This window comes from Marmota monax, unplaced genomic scaffold, assembly GCF_021218885.2.
Source record: "Marmota monax isolate L192 unplaced genomic scaffold, Marmota_monax_Labrador192_F-V1.1 WCK01_AAM20220418_F8-fsc00003, whole genome shotgun sequence".
NCBI lineage: Eukaryota > Metazoa > Chordata > Mammalia > Rodentia > Sciuridae > Marmota > Marmota monax.
Window position 1 is genome coordinate 6,810,119 of NW_026694084.1, and position 21,322 is coordinate 6,831,440.

At 43.8% G+C, this 21,322-nt stretch overlaps 1 protein-coding gene across 2 annotated transcripts in view; it reads left to right on the forward strand.

The window, feature by feature from the left end:
* Positions 1–21,322, forward strand: part of Matn2 (matrilin 2) — a 146,807-nt gene that overhangs the window by 33,737 nt on the left and 91,748 nt on the right. For both annotated transcript variants that reach the window (XM_046464938.2, XM_046464937.2), the window contains exon 3: positions 13,409–13,978. In XM_046464938.2, coding sequence (XP_046320894.1) covers positions 13,409–13,978 — 570 coding nt within the window. The remainder of the gene's footprint in view (positions 1–13,408; positions 13,979–21,322) is intronic.

Here is a 21,322-nt window from a genome sequence, read left to right on the forward strand (position 1 = left end):
TTAGGCTTGAGCAAACTGCTTTACCTTGTGAGGAAATTCAATTCATTGGAAACTGTTTTCTCCAGGGCTAAACTGGGGCAGTCTTCTCTTTGGCTCTTTTGTAAAGAAAATTCTCCAGGATTCTGGAAACCACAGTTGTTGAGCCTCATAGGATGCCTCTCTTCTTTCAGCTCATGTAACAGTTACTAGAGAAGACTGGTGTGATGTGGCATGTTTTTCTTTTATTTTTTTTCCTTTTCCATTTTGCTGGCTTATTGGTGCACACTCCCTGAGGGCCTTGGAGGGAATTTATGACAGTCAGGAGGGACAACTGAAATTTGAGCTGGTGTCAACCCTGGATCTCTCAGGGCCCCTCTGGCCCATGTCTTTGCTTTATGGAGCTTCATTGCTACTCAAAGAATGTGGGCCCATTTTGAGGACCTTTATAAAACAATAACAAAAATCATCCATGACTTTGCTAAGTGTATTTTTGCCTAGAAACTTCCTATGCATATCTCCATGACCAAGAAAGTCTATCCGGTGGTATCTCTCCAGACAAGCTCATCTCTCTGCATGAGCTCTGTCTCTCCATCTATCTTCGACAAGCCCACACATTCAATGCATGCAAGTTCAAGTGCACCCAGAGCAAACTTGGCAATTCTGAAATCTCAACTTTTGTCTGTGAACTTGGATTCCACTTGTAGGTGTCAGAAAGCACTTAATAAAGGTTGACATTCGGACCACTTCTGAGGTGTTCTTGAGGGAAGCACATGGGCTGTGGTACCTTAAATGCCATTTACAGCTGCTTACACAGCTCATGGGACAAAGGGTCTGTGACAGAGAACACCCTGAGCACAGAGAAGAAAACTGGAGTGTCTGGCAGAACAGGGAGCTTGGCTATCACAGCTTCCATTTCCCCAGCCATCTTCCTCCTTTTCTTTCCTCCAGCCAGCCTTGGAAGCAGAGTGTATGCGAGGATGACCTTGAAAATCACCTCCTTCTGGCTGTATAGTACTACTTTTGTCCTCAGCATTTGGCTAAGAGTAGAGTGTGTTTGCTGGGTATCTATGTTGGGTCATGCGCTCTCAGAATACTCTCTCTAGTGACTCTTCTTTGTGATGTAGGGTTAGACTGTTCTCATTAAGCATATATTATGTATATTGAATAATGATTCATCTCACCCTACCTTCCTCTGCAATCACCTGTGTACTTGTCTCAGTGACTCCCTGGACTGTGAGCCTCCAGAGGACAAGGGTTGTGTCTTTTAAATGTCAACACCCCCACATCACCAAGCATTGTATTCTGTCCGTAGCACCTTCAAGTCCCTATTTGCTGTGTGCCAGGCTTCTATGAAACAAAGATGAATTAGGCCCAGTTGGGACCTCATCTGGTTTGGTGGGGCTTGTAGGCAGTGAATACCATCAGCATTTGTGGGATGACATAACTGTACAGTAAGTCACTAACCATGTTTACTGTCCTCACTACCAAGTGATTATTAGCAGACACTTTGGGACTCCTGAAGGTGCCACAGGTGAATCTCTGGGGCCTGAAGCCCAGTGATAACTCTGGAGGCACTGGCCTGGGGCAGAGGGTGAAGGGGGGACATTTGTCCTTAGGAGAGTGTGTCTTGAGGTGCACTTAATCTTCTGGATCTCATTCCAGTCCTAGATGCCAATAAATATGTTATCTGGAAATTGAGAAGATAAGAAGGCTCTTCTGTCCAACATTGTTCTATTGAAAAGAAATTCTTCTAGCTAGGTCACCTACTGCAGAGCAAAGGCTAAAAATGGAGGTATTAGAGTGAGACTGACTTGGGTTTTAAGTTCCTTTCCCATTATTTTCCATCAGCCTCATGACCATGGACTTGCTATTTAACCCAAGCCTCAGATTTCTCATCTGTAATTGCAGGGTAATAATGGTGCCTGATTTCTTTTTTGCCTGAACCTCACTGGATACCAGACATATCTTTCATGTACATGATCCAACCATGGAACAGAATGTTCACATTGGGAGATATGAGAAATTCCAGGTTTTGGGTCATCATATTTCTGAGCCCATTCCTGGTTATGAGGAGAGGTTGCTGAGACACAGGAATGGGGCACCCTGCCACTGTCTTCTCTTTTAGACTCTTGGCAGGTGGTCTTTCGGGTTCATGTGTCCGTAGGGACAGAGTTCTCAGATTTCTTATGCCTAAGAAATACCTAGAGAAATTACCAGTGCAGACTTCTGGGCCTCAACCCCAGGGATTCCGATTCACTGGGTCTAGGGTACTGGCCAGGATTCTACATTTTTACGTAAGTACACCAAGTGTTTCTGGTGCATTAAGCTATTGAAGATCCCTGGCATAGTCTATTATTGTTATTGATTGAACCTCCAGTGATCCACTTTCTCAGTCTATCTCAGCTCATGGAGGGCTAGCTGCAACTTCCCTCTTCCCTGCCTCCCTCTCTCTCACCCCAACATGTACACACCAAAGGGAATAAGCAAAGACCCAGATTAGGGTCTCTAGGTACCTGGTACTATGCTGGGTGTTAGGGATTCATAGAAGACATGGCATGTAGCTAGGTAACTCCATGCATGAGATACTGGGTGAGATGCTCAGCAGAGGAGGGCAGCAGGTACAGAGGGCTCAGAGGAGGGTCATTTAAGTCAGTGGAAGTTCATTGGGAAAGATCTTTAAGATAGGTCAACACAGTCTTTAAGTCTTAAACTGACGAGGCAGCTGAGGGCATCCTGAGCAGAGAGGATGGAGTACAGGGAGCCACAGATAGGCAGTTGGGCATTGTGGGGTAGGAGGTAGAGGGCAGTTGAGGGTGGATTAGTCAAGGAGGCTAATGAGTTCCTGAGTTCATCCTCCCCTGAACATCAGAGACCTTGCTGACAGTGGCTTTGATGAAACAGTTTCCTGAGTCTTATTTGTCCTGGGAACTTACAGCTACCAGATTCAGTCTAATGATACTCAACAAAATAGTCATTGACAGGGAAGTTCTGATATGAAGGTAGGAAGACTAAGGCCTGTTTTGTCAAGAGTCTTTTTCTCCTGGGCCAGGAGGGCCATTGATGAGATGGTTGGGGCACTGAGATTGGGAGGGGTCTAACGACATGATGGAAAATGTTATCTGGATGTCACTGGTTTCTTTCCATGACCCCTCCAGTCTGTGGGTGGTGGGACTCCTGTGGATAAACTTTGATTCTAAAGCCTGTATTGGTTGAAGTGTTCTGCCAGTGCTGGGACTAGGGGTGTGAGGAGCTACGTTCAGGCTTGGATTGGCCATCCTGGCTCCTGATTTTATCTTGTGTCTAGCTGCCAATCCAGATGTCTCCCTTCCTGAGGTTCATACAGTTGATTTTTGAGCCCTGCTTGCAATGCCTGCCATTTACACCAATTAGATTTCATCTTGTTAGTTTTGACTCATTATTCCAGCCCTCAGAAATGCCTTCTGGTTCTGATTCTATTATTCGGTCTATTAACGATTCCTCCCAGCATTGTATGTAGAGGGTAATACAAGTGCCTATTCTAGAATTTGGAAAAATGTTTGGAAAGTGTTACTGAGTAGGAAATGGATTTGCTAATAAGTCCAAAATATGTCCTAGACCCATTAAGTAGTTCAGGGTGTCTCCCTAATATAATATAACCAAGTTTTCAGGATATTCCCCAGTGGTTCTTTTGGAAGATGTGAACAGAGCATGAGCTGATTCAAAGCAAGCCACAGCTCATCAACTCATTGTACAGTGTCTGGTGTGATGTAACGCAGCAGCTGATGACTGACTAATGAGGGAATTGGAGAGGGAAGAATTGATTATGAGCTTTCCAGGCCTGGCCAGAGTCCATGGCACCCTAATCAAGTCCCCTAAATACAGGGGAAGTGCAGCTCAGGTGGTACCAGGGACCAAAAAAATCAAAGATGGTCCAAATTACCTCTGAAATCTCCTTTAAATCGTTTATAAGCCCTGACAGCTAGTTACAGTCTGAAGGTGCATGGTGACAGAACCACATGGTGGGGTGGGGTGTGGGGGATGGCAGCAGGGTCCATATTCCAGGCCTCTGTGGATACATGCTCATAGCACAACGGTGGGTAGGGTCACAGTGCTGTGTTACATGGTGGTCTTTGCTCTCAGCCTGTCTGTCTCTCCATCTATCTTTGACAAGCCCACACGGTTCAATGCATGCAAGTCAAATGCTCATAAGGTACAAATTTCCCTTATTTAGATTCTTATAATGGAGGATCCATACCACTTTCACAGACCAAGGAGAACATTCCTTGCAATGTTTGTTTCTCTTGCTCTGACCCTGTGCCCACCTAGCAGTCCTCTGTCATAAATGTGGCTTTTTCTGGAAGCTCATGTGCTGACTGTTGACATGGCCAGTCTTATCTGCCTGCCCTTCTTATATCACATTGAAGGAGTAAGTTAGCACTTAGATAGTATCTCAGATGTATGATTAGCTAATTTACCTGTATTTGGTTTCTTAGAAATGGATAAAATTGAGTACTTTAACCTTTGTTGTAGAGTATCAGATTCTAAAACAAGGTTGGCAAAATATAAATAAGAATGAAATGATGACTTTTGCTGATGAATGTTAAGGAACTGGAGACTATCATACTAAGTGAAATAAGCCGGGGTCCAAAAACCAAAGGCTGAATGTTTTCTCTGATATATGGTGATATACTAACACACAATAAGGGGGTGGCGGGGAGGGAAGACTAGAAGTTCATTAGATTAGACAAAGGGGAATGAAGGGAAGGGAGAGGGATGGGAATGGGAAAGACAGTAGAATGAATGGGACATAACTTTCCTATATTCATAAATAAATATATGACCAGTGAAACTCCACATCATGTACAACCACAAGAATGGGAAGTTCTACTCCATGTATGTATAACATGTCAAAGTACATTCTACTGTCATGTATATCTAAAAAGAAGAAGAAGAACAACAAAAGGTTGACAAAATGATTCCATCTCTGTGCCAACTCTGATAGATTGTAGGTACCTGGTGTGTGGTATTGAAAGGATCCTCAGGCTGAGCCCAGGCTGAGTGGGAGAGACCAGAATTGAGTAATCCTGTTTGCTAGGGGCAAAAGTCAACGACCAAAAGGGGCCTCACTAAGCTTGTCCTATCACCCAAGTACCTGTACCATGAACTAGCCATTCTCTCTCCCTCTCTCTCTTTTTTTCACTCTCTCTTCTCTCCTCTCTCTCCATCTTTCCCTGGGGACCTCTTTCCAGACTGGCTTGAAATATTTAAGTTTACCAACAACAGCACACTGAATCTCCTACAGCCAGTGCGGGAGGTGGAATCAGGATCCTTTTGCTTTTGGTGTGGGCTGGTGGCAAAAAGACCACACGGACATATAAGTAATTTTTTCACAAAGCAGAGGAGAGATGGCTCTGCCACCTTAAGGGTCCTGCTATCATGCTGGAAGGCAAGAGAGCGAGAGACAGCGGCACCCAGAATCCCTTTATTTATAGGGAAATTAACAAAGAATTTTCGATAGAAGGTTCTTCACCAAATAAGGCAGGGGGTGGGCTGGTGTAGCCCCAGTGGGTAACGCCCAGGTGCAGAGCCATGAGAAAGCAGCCTTCTTTGCCCAGCGAAGGTGGAGGTCACCTGATCGTGCAGCCCACAGCGTGCAATGCCAGACCAACGCCCCCTTGACTCAAGGCTGAGAGAGCATGCTTAACATAGCTCATGGGTGGCCCCCCACTACATTGTGCTGACCTGTCTAGTCGGCCTGCTTCATTGTGTCCTGTTATTGTCTGTGTGACTGCCTGTCACAGTTGAGTCTTTTCCCTCACTGTATCCCTACAGCCTGATACACAGTAGGTGCTCCTTAAGTGTTTGGTGAGTGACAGGCTCTATTGTGCTTTGATATGGAATCTACATTTCTGTCCCACCAGTCAGTTGTGTGCCTTGCTGAGATCCAAACTATAGATGTCCCTGGATTTTCCTTCTCTGTTCCATCCAGGAATAACAATTTTTGCATGTCCCCCCACCCCCAGCTTCTTAAACTCCTGCTGATTTGTAATGCGCTCTCTTTTATCATAAAGCAGCTTTAACTTTTCTCTCCAGTGTCCCTTTGAAACTCTAATGAGGTAGTTTTTTCTCTGTTCCTTTATGAAATTTTAATCATGTTTTTAATCAAGTTACACAGGGTATCTGGTCAATCTTAAGTAATTAAAAGATCCCTCTGGTTATTCCTAGTTACAAGAACATTTGCAGTTCTTGGCTCACCACCACTACTGCAGCTGACTCTTGTCCTCCTTGCTGGTGATATCAATATCCATATGAATCATCCTGCAATATCTTTGATATTCTTTTCTCCAAATCTGTACTCCCCACCTGATCTCAGCTATTTACTTCTCTTATCTTGACCTTGTCATCACAGTAACTGCAATCTCTTCCTGATCTCAATTTGAACCTCCTATCTTTCCAGCCCACCTCTTCTATCAACTCCTATAATTCTATGACCTTATCTGGACTTTAGATCCATTCATCCTGCTATCTTTCCACCTCCCTTTGCCCCATTGTTTCCTCTAATCCCTACTTCTCCAGCTTTTTTAAAAAACATATTTTTAAGTCATAGACAGACACATACTTTTATTTAATTAATTTATTTTTTTGTGGTGCTGAGGATTGAACCTGATACCTCACACATGCTAGGCAAGTGCTCTACCACTGAGCCACAACCCCAGCCCCTCCCCATCTATGATACCATGGGAAACCACTGTAGTCACTCTGTGCTATGTGCAGCACCAACTGCATAGTCATAGCTGTAGCCCTGCTCTTACCTAGCCTTGGGGAGTTGGGATTACTACCAACCCTTCTGGCTCATCTTGATAACGTGGTTAAATCCAACTTTTTGCCTGCTGTTCCTTCACCCACCCATCCAGTCCTAAATGGGTAGCTAATTGTCTCTGCAACAAAACCCAATGCACATGTCTCACTTGAATTCCTGATCATCACCTTCAAGAAGGCCATTAATGCTGCCTGGAAACCCCACTCTAGTTTCCTAATCCACTCACTCTACCACTGTTCCAGACGCTGTTGGTTTTTTCACTTGTATCATTAAATTTTTCACGGTTCTCTTGGTGAGCGCCCACAACCATCTGCTGGTAGAAACTCGCTAGGAACTGATATGAAGCATCATATTTTCTGAGGCCCATTTCCCTGGGCACTGCCTATTGTCCAGTCTATATTCCTCCAATTCCCCACAATCTCTCAAAGATCGGTGACCTCTGTCTTTCCATCACCTCTGTCCCATCTTTCAATCTCCTATAGGAACCTGCACCTACTGGACTCTGAATAAGCTGTTGTGAAGTGAGTGAGGATGTGAACAGCTACCAGTCTGACTTACGCAGCTGCTGGTATTCAGGGAGGCAAGCATCTGTTTTCATCATTTTAAGTTAAAAAAAAAAAAGGAAAGAAACACAAATAGGCATTTAGCAAGGGAAAAGCACTTGGTGGGAAGGAGGCAAGTTTGGGCTCCCTCTCTCAGGCCCTGATTTCAGGGAAGGAAAGAATTGACCCCAGAGAACCAATGCAGTCCTGCTGTATCTTGAGGATTCTGGAAATGGAAAGTCTAAATAAAATCTGCCAGGTGCAGTGGTGCATGCCTGTAATCCCAACTCCACAAGGCTAGGTAAGAGCAGGGCTACAGCTATGACTCTGCACTTGGTGCTGCACATAGCACCTGCCCAAGGAGATGAGGAGAACTGAAAGCCAGCTGAGACCTGAGCCCCACAGACTGAGTCCACCCTGAAATCCTGGAAATGTACATTTCTAATTTTCATGAAGGTGCCCATGGTCTAGCATTGGCCCTGGGCTTGGAGCCATGGATGACATATCCACACGTCCCAGGAAGAAGGGGAAGGGCTGGGCATTTCTAGGACCCAGGATAGTCCCTCTCAAGAAGCCACACCTGCCCAGCCTTCATGTCTGAACTTACTACTGGGATAATATGGCCCAATGATTTTCACTTGCTGAGGAACAAGGACCCAGTATAGACCTGCCTAAAAGGAGGATACTAATTAAAGGCTCCTTTGAAAGGAAGAAGGTACACAGAGGTTCAGCCCCCTGAGAACTCTTTTCTTCTGGAGATCTTAGAAGCAGGAAGTTCTCCCCCAACTGGGATTTTTATTACAAATTTTAGTCATGGTATCAATATTCCACCAAGCATCACAATTGATTGGAAGGGAAGCCTGGAAAACCCACATGGAATTATGTGCTAAACTGGATTAGTTCCCATCAAAACAAATGGGCAGTTTCCACAACGTCTGGACGGTTTCAAAAAATATCACAAAGGTTCAAAATGTTGTTGGAGGTTTCAGTGCAAGTTTTTCCCAGATGGTTCTGGGTTGAGACCATCAAGTCCTGGCAGCCCAAGTGACCGAGTTTTCATCAAGAAAACTTTAGGTCCCTGGAGGGCTCAGAGCCACAGGTCAACTTGTCCCTGGAAGGGCTGATTCAGTGCTTCTCAAACTGGAGTATGCATCTCAAGTCCCTGGAGGACTTTTTAAAAGCTAAAATCAGTGGGCCACACCTCCTGAACTTCTGATTCAGTAGGTCTTGGATGGCAACTGAAAATTTGCACTTCTAACACAAATTATAGTGTGAAGTAGATGCTGTTGATCCAAGAACACATTCTGAAAGAGAGAGAGAGAGAGAGACCTTTGGAAAAAAAGAAGTTCTGAGAATTCTTGACCTCACTATCTCATTGTGAATTTCCCAGAGGCAGAAACTAGTCATTTATCTTTTTAGTCATGTGGTTGGAAGACAGTTACGTCTTCAATGTTTCTAGAATTAAATGGAATTCCATCCCTTCTACCTAAAGCCTTTTCCGGGTGATGGAAAAAGCTTTAGGTAGAAGGGATGGAGTCAGAGCAGTCAGTTCAAGGAAGCAATGACAATCATGAAGTCAAAAAGTTCTAAGTGTGGTCCTGCTAATGTGATTAGAGATTTGGGGTCTCAAATCTTTACCATTTTATGAGCATAACCATTTTTAAACTTTTGGTTCATGAAATCATAGGCTGATAAAATTTAAGAGCTGGAAGGGTCCAAATAGACTAACTTATTCACTTTACTGAGGCTCAAAGAGGTACCTCTGCAAGTCCTCATGGCTTATTATAGTCAGATCTGGGACTTAGATAAGTGCCTTTTCCAGCACCTCATGGCAGGCGCCCCTGAACAATTCTCAATATAGTTAACATTATGATATGAGAATTCCATATGTTTGGGAACACTCTGAAATATTTTCTGTGAAGAGTCTTGCAGATTCTGCACAAGGAACTGTAGAAAGATGTTTGCCCCCAAATGGACTGTTCTAATCTCTGTATGTTCCTCTCATGCTAACCATTGGTTCTGATGAAGGACATCTCTATCTCCTTGGCCTGGGAGAACACATGATGATCTTCCTTTTGGGCCTTCATGACACGATTTCCAACAGCAGTTGGAAGATGGTTTATAGGCACATAATAAAATGTCATTCAGTCAGCTTGACTCTTTAAGTCCAGGCACTGGGCAAAGGATGTCTCTTACCTTCCAAAGAAGGGGTAATGGACCCAGCACAACTCGCCTGAGCCTCAGTAAATGAGTTGGACTTTATTTGGACCCTTCCAGCTCTAAGACAATTAAAAAAAAATTTTAGTTGTATATGGACACAATAGCTTTATCTTATTCATTTGTTTTTATGTTGTGCCTCACATGTGCTGTGCTAGGCAAGTGCTCTGCCACTGAGCTACAACCCCAGCCCTCTAAGACAATTTTGAGCAACATTTCTATCCCAGCAGGAGGACACTGTGCAACCTCAGAACTGTATCTTCCTCTTGGGACTGCAGCCTTGTCACCAATCAGCCTCCCCTGCTCTGGCTAAATGGCTGTGTGATAGCATAGTAAAAATACTTGGTGTCATCCGCCCAGGGAGTCAGAGCATGCTTGGAGTAGAAAGGGATGAGACTCTCTATGATGAGAGTAAAATAATTTCATTTGGAAAAGACTCCAAAATCCTAAGTGAAATAGCTGCAGAGTCCCAAGATCTCAGTACCGGTCCAGTTTCTGCCACTTCTATGCAAATAGTCTCTTGAGCATTTCCTTAACTTCTTTGACCTTTAGTCTCTTTCTCTGTAAAATGGAGAGAATAACAACTCCTAAGACTGAGAGAGACTCAACAAGAATACACTACTAGGTCATATTTATTGAGTATTTCATAGGTGTCAGAACTTGTTTGAAAGGCTTTATGTGTGTTGGCTTATTTATTGTTCATACCCACCTTTGCAGTGGGACTCAGTGAAAGTAGAGCGTAAGACAACTTGCCTAAGATCTCCTGCCTAGGAAACAGAGGAGCTTGGATCTAAATCATCTTATCTGGCTCTGCTAGTGTGAAGGGCTAAGGGGCGACATTCTTACCTACCAAGCCACACTGGATTGAAAGATTTTATTCTTTTCTCTTTCTCATTTTTTAATGCCGGGTATTGAAGGATTTTAGTACCAGGTATTGAGGAAGGATAGCCTGCATATGCAGCTACCACACATTGGCTCTTCACTCACATCATTTCCTGAGTTCTCACAAATACCCCATGGGTTTTAGTGACATCTCTATATTTTTTTTTCTTCTGAATTATGAAAGATGTTCAAACTCTCAGGGCCTCCATTTTTTTCATCTATCTGATGGACATGGTATGACCAGCTCTTTTCTCAACAGATTGTTCTGAAAATGAAACGAGGCCATTGTGACTGTCAGTGATCTGGAGGAAAAAAGATGTTAAAACATCCTACAAATGTCAGATTTTATATTGATTTTATTTCTGGATCCTCAAAGGCAAGGGGCCTCTGTTTTGAGAAACTCACCTTAGATTCTTCCAGTCCCTGGTGGATTTGTGGATGTGGCAGAGGTTGATTTCCTGCCAAGCTACTGGTGTTTGGGGGCACCTCCTCTTTTAAAGTGGTTAGGATTGTGAGGTTGCAGTGACTGAGGTGTGTGTGTAGACACTCAGGGACGAGTCACAGCCTGGCAAGCTGGCCTGGACAGGATGACTTCATGGGCCTTTCCCACTTCTCATTTTTATGACTGGCTCCACTGTTTCATTTTTGGCTTTCTCTCTGTTCCTTGCAGCTGTGGTGAATGAGATTTAGGGCAAGCATTTGAGATCCTTTTTCTAATTCCCTTTAAATCCCCATTTAGCTGCAAAGTCCGAGAAGGGGATAGAGAAAGTGGTGGCGAGGACTAGCCCCAGGTGAAGGTGATGTTGCTTTGTTTTCTGTTTCTATAAAAAAATGCCTATGGATGAATAACTTTATAAACGAAGGAGCTATATTTTGGCTCATTGTTCTGTGCCAAGGTCAAGGAGCTGCATCTAGTAATGACCTTCTTGTTGGCAGACTCCTGAGGCGATACAGGGCATCACATAGCAAAAAACAGGGAGCATATGTGTGGTTGTGTATCTTCTGGTCTCTCTCCCTCTTCTTATCAAGTCACCATAATTTTTTATTTTTTTAAGGAAATTTTATTTATTTATTTATGTTTTATACATTTATTTTTTTATTTTTATGTGGTGCTGAGGATCAAACCCAGGGCCTCACATGTGCTAGGCAAGCACTCTACTGGTGAGCCACAATCCCAGCCCCTATTTTTTTTTTTAATATTTATTTTTTAGCTTTAGGTGGACACAATATCTTTATTTTACATTTATGTGGTGCTGAGGATCAAACCCAGTGCCTTGTGCATGCTAGGCAAGCGCTCTACCACTGAGCTACAACCCAAGCCCCAAGTCACCATTATTAGGGGCTTTACCCTAAGGACTATCACCCCACAATGCTCCATTTCCAAATTCAGAGTTGGATTAAGTTGCCACCTTTGTAATGCCTTGCAATTGAGATTAAACTTCAACACATAAATCTTTGGTGGAGACACTTAAACCAGGGTAAGCCGTAGCTCATGACATCTGAGAAAACCCAACAGGAACGCCCAGCTCCACTCACTGAGGCAGGAGGCCTCATTCTATCCAATGCCATTCTTGTCCCAGAAACATGGAAGCATTGAATTTCATCTACAGACTCAAACCTTTCTTAGGAGCTCAAGGCATAGAATGGTAGTCATGGTAAGGGAGAAACTTCATATTTTCCTCTTTTCAATTTAATTGTGCCCTTTTTGGCATGTTGCTGGATTGGGTCCCTTCTCTGTTTCCACTACTGCCTTCCAGATTGAGGTCTGAGTCCCTTTTTCAACCAGATCTGTGCAACGATAGTGTGGATAATTCACCTTACAAACCACTGCCACACTCAAGTGACTCTGTTTGTTTGAGGCTGGGGATGCAACCCAGGGCCTCACATGGTAAGCACATGCTCTCCACTGAGCTGCATCCCCCAGCCCCTGACTCAGTTGACTTTTGTCATGTGAGCTCCCTACAGGAGATACACACTAAGTACATGATGCCGAGGTGACCCATCACCCGTGGCCTCACCTACAGATTTCTGAATTCAAAGGTCTTTATGACTGTTTCAGCACAATGACGCATGCCTGTAATCCCTGTAGCTCAGGAGGCTGAGGCAGGGGGAGTGCAAGTTCAAAGCCAGCTTCAGCAACTTTGCAAGGCCCTAAACAACTCAGTGTTACCCTGTCTCAAAATAAAATATAAAAAAGGGATAGGGATGTAACTCACTAGTTAAGGGCTGCTGGGTTCAATCCCTGGTATCCCCCTGCCCCCCCCAAAAGACTTTATAACTGGCCTCAGTTCCTGCCTGCAACTCCTAGTATTCCCTACCACCCAGGCTCATCACTTACTCTGTTATCCACCACGTTCATTCCAACTTGGGCTTCCCTTCATATGTCCCTTTACATGTGTTCCTTCTCTCCAGTCCAAGCACTGCTCCCACAACACAGCTCACATCTCATCTCCCAGCTCACTAATATCCCTTTTCTCTTAATATCTTCTGTCAGGACCATGGTTTCATACTACTTACTCTTTCATTGTTCCATTAGTTAAGTCTTCCTAGGTAGACTGTTAGCTATTTGACAATGGACCCTGTCTTAAGCTTCTTTTCTATTCTGAAGTGTTCTGCTAACTTCTATGCCATGCAGAAAAAATAAAATGTGATCCTGATCAGATGTCTTCCTTCCCACCTAAAAACTACATTGGCAACTTTCTAGAAACTAATATATTTACTTATTTTGTAATATGTATATATATATATATATATATATATATATATATATATATATATAGCCAAGGGTTACCATCATACAGTCATGTATGTATATATATATGTGTGTGTGTGTGTGTATGTGTGTGTGTATCTTCCCAAGTAGGGAGGAGACTGATGAATTCTGGAGGTTTGAAAGTTGATCATCAATTCCAGGATTTTCAGCAATAGCCAATCTTTACTACATCCTTAACTCCCCTTCTAAAGTGTTTGACTGCTCCTCTTTCCCCAGAGAGCTCCTGTGACAATAAGCGAGCAGACCTGGTTTTCATCATTGACAGCTCCCGCAGTGTCAACACCCATGACTATGCAAAGGTCAAGGAGTTCATCGTGGATATCTTGCAGTTCTTGGACATTGGTCCAGATGTCACCCGGGTGGGTCTGCTCCAATATGGCAGCACGGTCAAGAACGAGTTCTCCCTCAAGACCTTCAAGAGGAAATCTGAGGTGGAACGAGCGGTCAAGAGGATGAGGCATCTGTCCACAGGCACCATGACAGGGCTGGCCATCCAGTATGCCCTGAACATTGCATTCTCAGAAGCAGAGGGGGCACGGCCCCTGAGAGAGAATGTGCCTCGAGTCATAATGATTGTGACAGATGGGAGGCCCCAGGACTCTGTGGCTGAGGTGGCTGCAAAGGCGCGGGACACAGGCATCTTGATCTTTGCCATTGGTGTGGGCCAAGTGGACTTCAACACATTGAAGGCTATTGGGAGTGAGCCCCATGAAGACCATGTCTTCCTGGTGGCCAACTTCAGCCAAATCGAGTCGCTGACCTCGGTGTTCCAGAACAAGTTGTGCGGTAAGTCCAACCTTTCTTCGACTCTTCGAGGGGAACTGTTAGGACTCATTCACTCATCTTCAAGCGTTCATCCTGTGCTACAGCAAAGATCAGGAGAGACACAGTGTTCTTTTGGGGCTTACACTTTGGCTAAGGGAGACAGATGGGAAGCATATAATTAATTACACAAATAATTAAGTGCAGTTGTGACAGTGGAATGGAGGAAGAATTCAGGGGATGGTGGAGCAGGGCCTAACCTAGGCCAGGGGTTAAAACAAAGTTTTTCTCCAGCACTTGGGCTGTCCTGGTGCTCTGTAAATTAGAATCCATACATTGGAGCGGGGGTGGGAATGGAAGGCAGAAACCATAATCTGGTTCTCTTGGATGGTATAGAGTACCAAGGTATTTTTGTCCCACAATGGAACTAGCAGTGGATGTTTTCTTAATTGACAAAAAGACTTAGTGCCTGGGAGTGTGGGCAGGATGTAGCCCTGGCACCTTCCCACCTGTAAGGGTGGCAGGTGGTTCTCCTCACCCACTACTCCTTCTGCAGGAAGATACCTCCCCAGGTCCTGGATCTGCATTCTTCTATGTTAAGACATTTTTCTTCCCCCTCTTGCTTTCTAATCTTTTTTTCCACATGGCTTCTCTCCTCCTTCCCACATTCCTCCCAGTGACCTCCGACCCCAGCCCTGGCTCCACTTTTCTCAGCAGGTCAACTTGCTCTCGCCCCAGTTTCCTGCCTCTACAGCTGCCTTCTCGACTCTTCCTCCTCTGGGAGTCCCATTTTCATCCAGGCTCTACTCCTGTCCCTGACAACTGGAAATAAGTGTCTCACCTGGCAAACAGTGTTCCGTCCTGCCTTGTCTACTCCAGCTGCCCCGTCCCTTCCAGCCACCATGCTTCTTTGATGAAGAAATGACTAGCATTTCTGACATATGAGTGGAGAATGAGCTTAAGCCAGGCACCGTGGCGCATGCCTGTAATTCCAGTGGCTCCGGAGGCTAAGGCAAGAGGATCTCAAGTTCAAAGCCAGCCTCAGCAAAAGTGAGGTGTTAAGTAACTCAGTGAGACCCTGTCTGTAAATAAAATACAAAAAAATAGGGATGGGGATGGGGATCAGTAGTTGAGTGCCCCTGAGTTCAGTCCATGGTATAAAAAAAAAAGTGAGAATGAGCTTAAGAAGCCGACTCCTCACTAACTCCCTCGGAGGGGGACCTGCTCCTGTAAGGGCTCTGAGGACCAGTTCTCAAAATGTGACAAACATAGCTTGGTGCGCTGGCATATGCCTGTAATCCAGTGGCTGGGGAGGCTGAGTCAGGAGGATCATTAGTTCAAAGCCAGCCTCAGCAATTTAGCAAGGCCCTAAGCAACTCAGAGAGACCCTGTCTCTAAGTAAAATATAATAAAGGGCTGGGGATGTGGCTCAGTGGTTAATGGTCCTTGGGTTCAATCTCCGATATCAAAAAAAAAAAAAAAAAAAAAAAAAAAGAATGTGACAAACCCTAGACCTGCATGATATAGGCCTCAGGGAGAAAGAAAAGGATGAACATTTGATTTTTTTTTTTTTTAAATCCTCTTGCTAAGAATAAATCTCAAAAACCTGAGACCCCCTTTTTTCTTGACTCCAGAATCAAAAGATTTACTTAAAAAAAAAATCAATGCCATGGAGGAAAAAAATAACCTTTTTCTTTGCAATGTCACTTGGAAAATGTTCAGAAGTGCCATTTCCCTGGCGCCACAGAGAGGCCGAGTTATTGTGGTGTGTCGTGGCCTAAGTCAACTGGAAAACTTCAATCAGTAGAACACACTGCAAACATTTTTAAGGTTTATGACTTTAAATGACTTCTGCAGAATTTATGCTCCCCCTTTCCTGGAAATATTTTTAAAAGAAATTGGTTCTGTAACACTTTTGACAGTTTATCTGTATGTATTGGAAAATTTTAATGGAAGACTTCTTTCGTAAGCACTCTGGATTAATCAGCAAATGGAAAGATAATCTGATAAGGTGGAAGAGCTACAACGCAGCTGACCCCCATGAACTTGTTGAAAGTGAACTTGTCCATGGAAGATCCTTCTCTGTGTGCTGTAAGGTTCAGCAGCAAAATTACAAGGCAGTTTGGATTTTCCTCCTCTGTCATTTTTTTTGCAATCTGGAAGCTCTAAGAAAACATTGGTATTGTCCTGTTCATTTGTGTGGCTGGAGAACAATGAATCCCCCACTCCCATCCATCTTGCAGGAGATAAAGCTGTACTCTTTTTTTTCCCTTAATTATTTTAAATTTTTTTTAGTTATAGATGGACACAATACCTTTATTTTATTTGTTTATTTTTATATGGTGCCAGGGATCAAACCCAGTGCCTCACACATGCTAGGCAAGTGCTGTACCACTGAGCCACAACCCCCACCCATAGCTGCACTCTTTAGGTCCCACCAGGCTCAGCCCAACAGCCTCAGCCACTGTTTTGAAGGTATTGAAGAGGCCCGGGCTGGGGATGTGGCTCAAGCGGTAGTGCGCTCACCTGGTGTGCGTGCGGCCTGGGTTTGATCCTCAGCACCACATACAAACAAAGATGTTGTGTCCCTCAAAAACTAAAAAATAAATATTAAAATTCTCTCTCTCTCTCTCTCTCTCAAAAAAAAAAATAATAGTTGAAGGTATTGAAGAGGCCCTAGAGTCTCTTTATCAAGCTTGCAGTACCTAACATGTATGAAGTACTATCCCTTAGGTTTTTGCTTTTGAGCCTCCTGGAAACTCTGGAGGCAGGTGGCCCCTTGACCCCGCTGTCTTCATACAGTTTGGTGAGCTTGTCAGACAAATCAGCCAATAGCAAACAGCCAGGAGATGGTAGTAAGGCTCTGATTGCAAATTCTTGCTCATTTCACTCTTTTACTTATTGGGACCATTTTCCAACTGCACCCCCATGCCCTACCTTGCCTGGTAAACCTGCTTTGTGATTGGCATTCACCCACAGGCAAAAGGCTGGAAGTGAGGAGACTCCAGCTCTAGAATGCTGAGAAGATTCTTCATGGTCCCCCTTTGAGCTTCCATTGCTCCATCTTTAGAATGGGGATTTTACACACACAGTAGATGTGTGAACAGATGTTTGAGCACACGTCTTGTGTATTATTATAGTCAATACATTGAGCATCCATAGGCTACACAGTTTTGATCTGCCCTCCAATTATCAGACAATATCAAAGAACATCTTTCAATTATAGATGGCATCTCTGAGGTTTTGAAAGTCTCTCTATCTATTGCTATTAACATGTGTATGTGCTTTTTTGAGCTATTAGCATCTTATTAATCTTATTAATCTTTTGATTAACATGACTAGCCTGTGAAATAGGTGCTTTTAAAATTTCCATTTTATAGAAAAGGGAATTTAGACCCAGAGAGGTTAAATAACTTGCCCAGGGTCACGTAGCTCTAAGTGAAAGAGTTGAAACGGGTGCCCAGGCACTCTGGTCAGGAGCTACATCCTAACCGTTATGTGCTACACAGACTCTGGTTGGCCAGAGTTGATGGGGAGGGTGAATGAAATAATCCAGGCAAAGAATGATGATATTTTCAATTTCATTTCTATTTTATTTTATTTTAAAACCAAGGGGCACTTAACCCCTGAGCCACATCCCCACCTCTTTTTATTTTTTTGAGAAAGGGTCTTGCCAAGTTGCTTAGGGCCTTGCTAAGTTGCAGAGGCTGGCTTTGAACCTGCAATCTTCCTGCCTCAGCCTCCTGAACCACTGGGATTACAGGCATGCACCATGTCTGGCTCAATTTTATTTTAAAAAGAAATGTAAATGCTAGTCTCAATTCTCTCAGATTTTACTACCCAATAAGGAGTCATGACCCACAGTTTGAAAAGTGTTCATAAAGTGCCAGGCAGGGGAGTAGAGGCCACTGTGCACCTAGGAAGGACAGGATTTTAGTGGGGAAAAGGCTAATGACACCTGTAATATAGGCAGAGCAGAAAGTGGTGCTGGATCTGCAGACAGAGACAGGCAGTGTCTAGACGGGATCAGGGCAGGAGCCTTTATCCTGCAGCTAGGAATTGATTAGGCTCTACAGCCACAGTCTCTTGGGCAAGAGCCATGGTTTCAGCTCATGGTGGCTATGTGGCCATGGACCTGGGCACAGCAGCAGCTTTGTACAGGTGAAGCAGTGACCTCCCACACTAGCCAAAGAAAATCCTGAGGTCCCATTCTCAGGCAATGCCCGAGACTGCCAGATAGGCTTGGAGGCCAACTGCCCTATGAATTGAGGTCCTGTTTACAAGATGACCAAAAGCCACACATCCACCATTTTTGCCTCCAGTGAGAGAGAACATGCATTTTTCAGGGCTGAAAAATGTGTGTCTCTCCTTTGCATATCTGTCCTTTGGCTCACTCTAACCTGGGCAGGGCTACTTGTAATTAATCTCTCAGTGCCAGCTTTATCAGTGTGGCCTGGCATTTTAGAGTTGAAGGAGGCCATTCCTACCCTAATAGCCCTGTCCCAGCCAGAGCAGGCATAATTTAAGGTCATAATAGTGTTCTGAAGACACACCCTTCACAGACTGGCCTGGGCAAAGTCTACTTATTGTACCCCCTTGAGGCCCCATTCCGAAGTGGGGAGACCAGACTGACAGATGTCTGTTTCATATACCCAGTAATTGTTCCTTTCAAGACCCCACGTCAACCCCACCACAATGAACACTCTTGGTCATGGATACAGTTGTTAAAAAACACTTCTCTTCATGTTTCATAACCAAAAGCCAATCCCTGCCAATGACTTAGATGACTGATTAGTTAGTTATTTTCCCCTCCAAACATGAAACCTTGACCAAATGTAAACCTGGAAGATCTTCTGAGAAAAGGGGCTAATGGGACCCTGTCTGGCAGGTCAGGAGCCAGGGTATCTTCTTCCCTTTAGTCATCTTGCAAAGGCCTGTCCCACAGGAGAGCAAGGCCTGAAGCCCAGATGCTCCTCAGCTCCCTCAAGCCCTCATCCATAGGATTCTAAAGATGGAAGAACCTATTCTGTCTAATAAAATTGGAATTATTTTTTGTCGTTGTTGAAAGTGTCAGAAATTTGACTTGCATCAACTTTGAAAAGGAGGGGACTGAATCGTATTATTCATGGAAATAAGGACAAGAGTAATGAGTGACCTGCTTTCATCTGCTCCCCTTCTTCTCTGGTCCATGGGGCAGGAAGCATCACCCCGTGGGCCCTCCCTTTACCTGCTGTTAGTTGAGTCCCCTTTACTAAGTTCTAGTTTCTAAACGCCAATTAAGGACTGATTGTCAAACACTGTATCAACCTGTAGCAGCCAGGAGTGGAGCCAACTCAGGCCACCATGGCAGCTCCTATGGTTACCAGGCAGGAAGGGTTGTTTCTAGAGAGGGGGCTGCTATACAGACTAAATACTAGGGGTCTGTACTGAGGGTCCCTAGAGCCCATTCATGCCTTTGTTCTACAGGTGAAGAAACAGGCTTTCTACACACCTCCTTCTCTTCCTTCACTTGTTCTACAAGGTAAAAGAGACTAGAACGAAGGTCTTCTGGCTCCTAATCCAATGCTCTCCAATTGTGCCCAGTTACAAACTCCTGGTTCCAGTTTCTTTTATGTGACATGACCAAAATAAGCCTAGTTATAAGCTGCCCCTCCTAACCCTATGCAATAGTTTTTATAATGTTCCTATTTGACAGGGGAAGAAAGTGGAGTTAAAGAAATTAAGTAATTCATACAGGTCATAATAGGTGGCAAATCTGAGCTTTTGGGTGGTCTATTTCCAAAAGCCACCCTCTTCCCCACAGGGCTGCTGGCTGCCCACCTGGGATTTTCCCTGCCTCACACCTCCTCTTAATTTGTCTGTCAAGGTCCCAGTAAGGAGGCAGGCACCAGGCCCATTGCTGGGGCCTCCCCAGAGGGGACTGCCTGGAATCAGTTGCCTAACTCTAGACTTCCTTCATTATGAAGGAATGGTGGTGACATGCTATGTGATCCTCAGGAGTGTCCTTATGCCCACAACTGACTTGATGGCAGCAGTCCAGGGAGAGAGGAGAGCCTTGCAGGATGCAAAACATCCCAGGTACATATGTGGGTCCTGTGACCCTTGGTCATTTGACGTTTTTGTCAACTGACCAATAAATTACCTCATTCTGTGTTTCTGTTTAAACACAACTTATTTACCATATGAATACTGATTCATTAACATTTATACCTTTATGAACAAAGGTATAACTTGTGCCAGAATGAAGCTTATTTTAACATGCATATCTTCCCCAAAAGGCACATCGCAACCTTTTTTGCACTTGGGAACACTAGACAGCTCTTCACCCTTTCAAACAGCAAAATCACCTATGAAAAGCTCAACAATGACAAAAACATGGCACTAAATAGACTGTGAAAATGACTTGTTTGCAGTATGAAATATGACAGCTTCAACGAGAAAACAGAGCGTTGCCTTGTTCGACCTCCGCTGGGAACATCTGCGTCGATGACAAATTTTTCACCTCTCTGAGCGTGTCCACAAATGACTGTGCAAGTGCTGTGAATTTTGATTTGGGGTTACAAATAAATTTTAGCAAGTAGGCAAATTTTCAAATATGGAATCCACAAATAATGAGGATTGATTCTATGTGTCCTCACATTTGAACATCTCTGAAATTGGGGTACATTTTAGATTCCAAGATATACAATACATGTATCAGTATAGATAAAACCTTGACTCATGGGGAGTGAAAATCCAAAGTCAAAGTCAAAGATCAGTACTTATAGGATGAAACGAAACATGTCAATTAAAAATCATTATATTTTCTTTGGCATTTATAAATTGGTACAGAGTACACACCCCCCCCCCCACCCATATTGGACACTCTTCTAACCACTTTACCATCTTGGGTAACATAACCTTCACAAAGTCCATATGAGCCATTGCTATTTGTGTCCCACTTTATATAAAAAAGTTAAGAAATTGCTCAGCATCACAAAAAAGATGGTTATTTCACCCTGTAGTAAAAATGACAGCTGAGATTTAATCTATGAACTTTCCTAATGTTTTTTGTACCTAACAGGAGCTAAAACACAAGCATAAACTCAGAACAATACATTCTATATTGTACTGTCATGAAATAAAACAGTATTTTACTCCCCTATTCCATTTATTGCCTACCATATTTCTTACTTAGATATAAAGAGCCATGGTTTTAGGATGGAAATCATCAATAGCTGAGTTTTTCTAAGTGCTAGATGAATGGAATTGTTCTTAGCTTTTGAGTGCCCCTTTTATTTTAACTTCATAGAATTATTTTCTACATATAAACATCTTTTGTGTCTGTAAGAACACTTACGTAACTTGCACACTGATAGTTGTTAATTT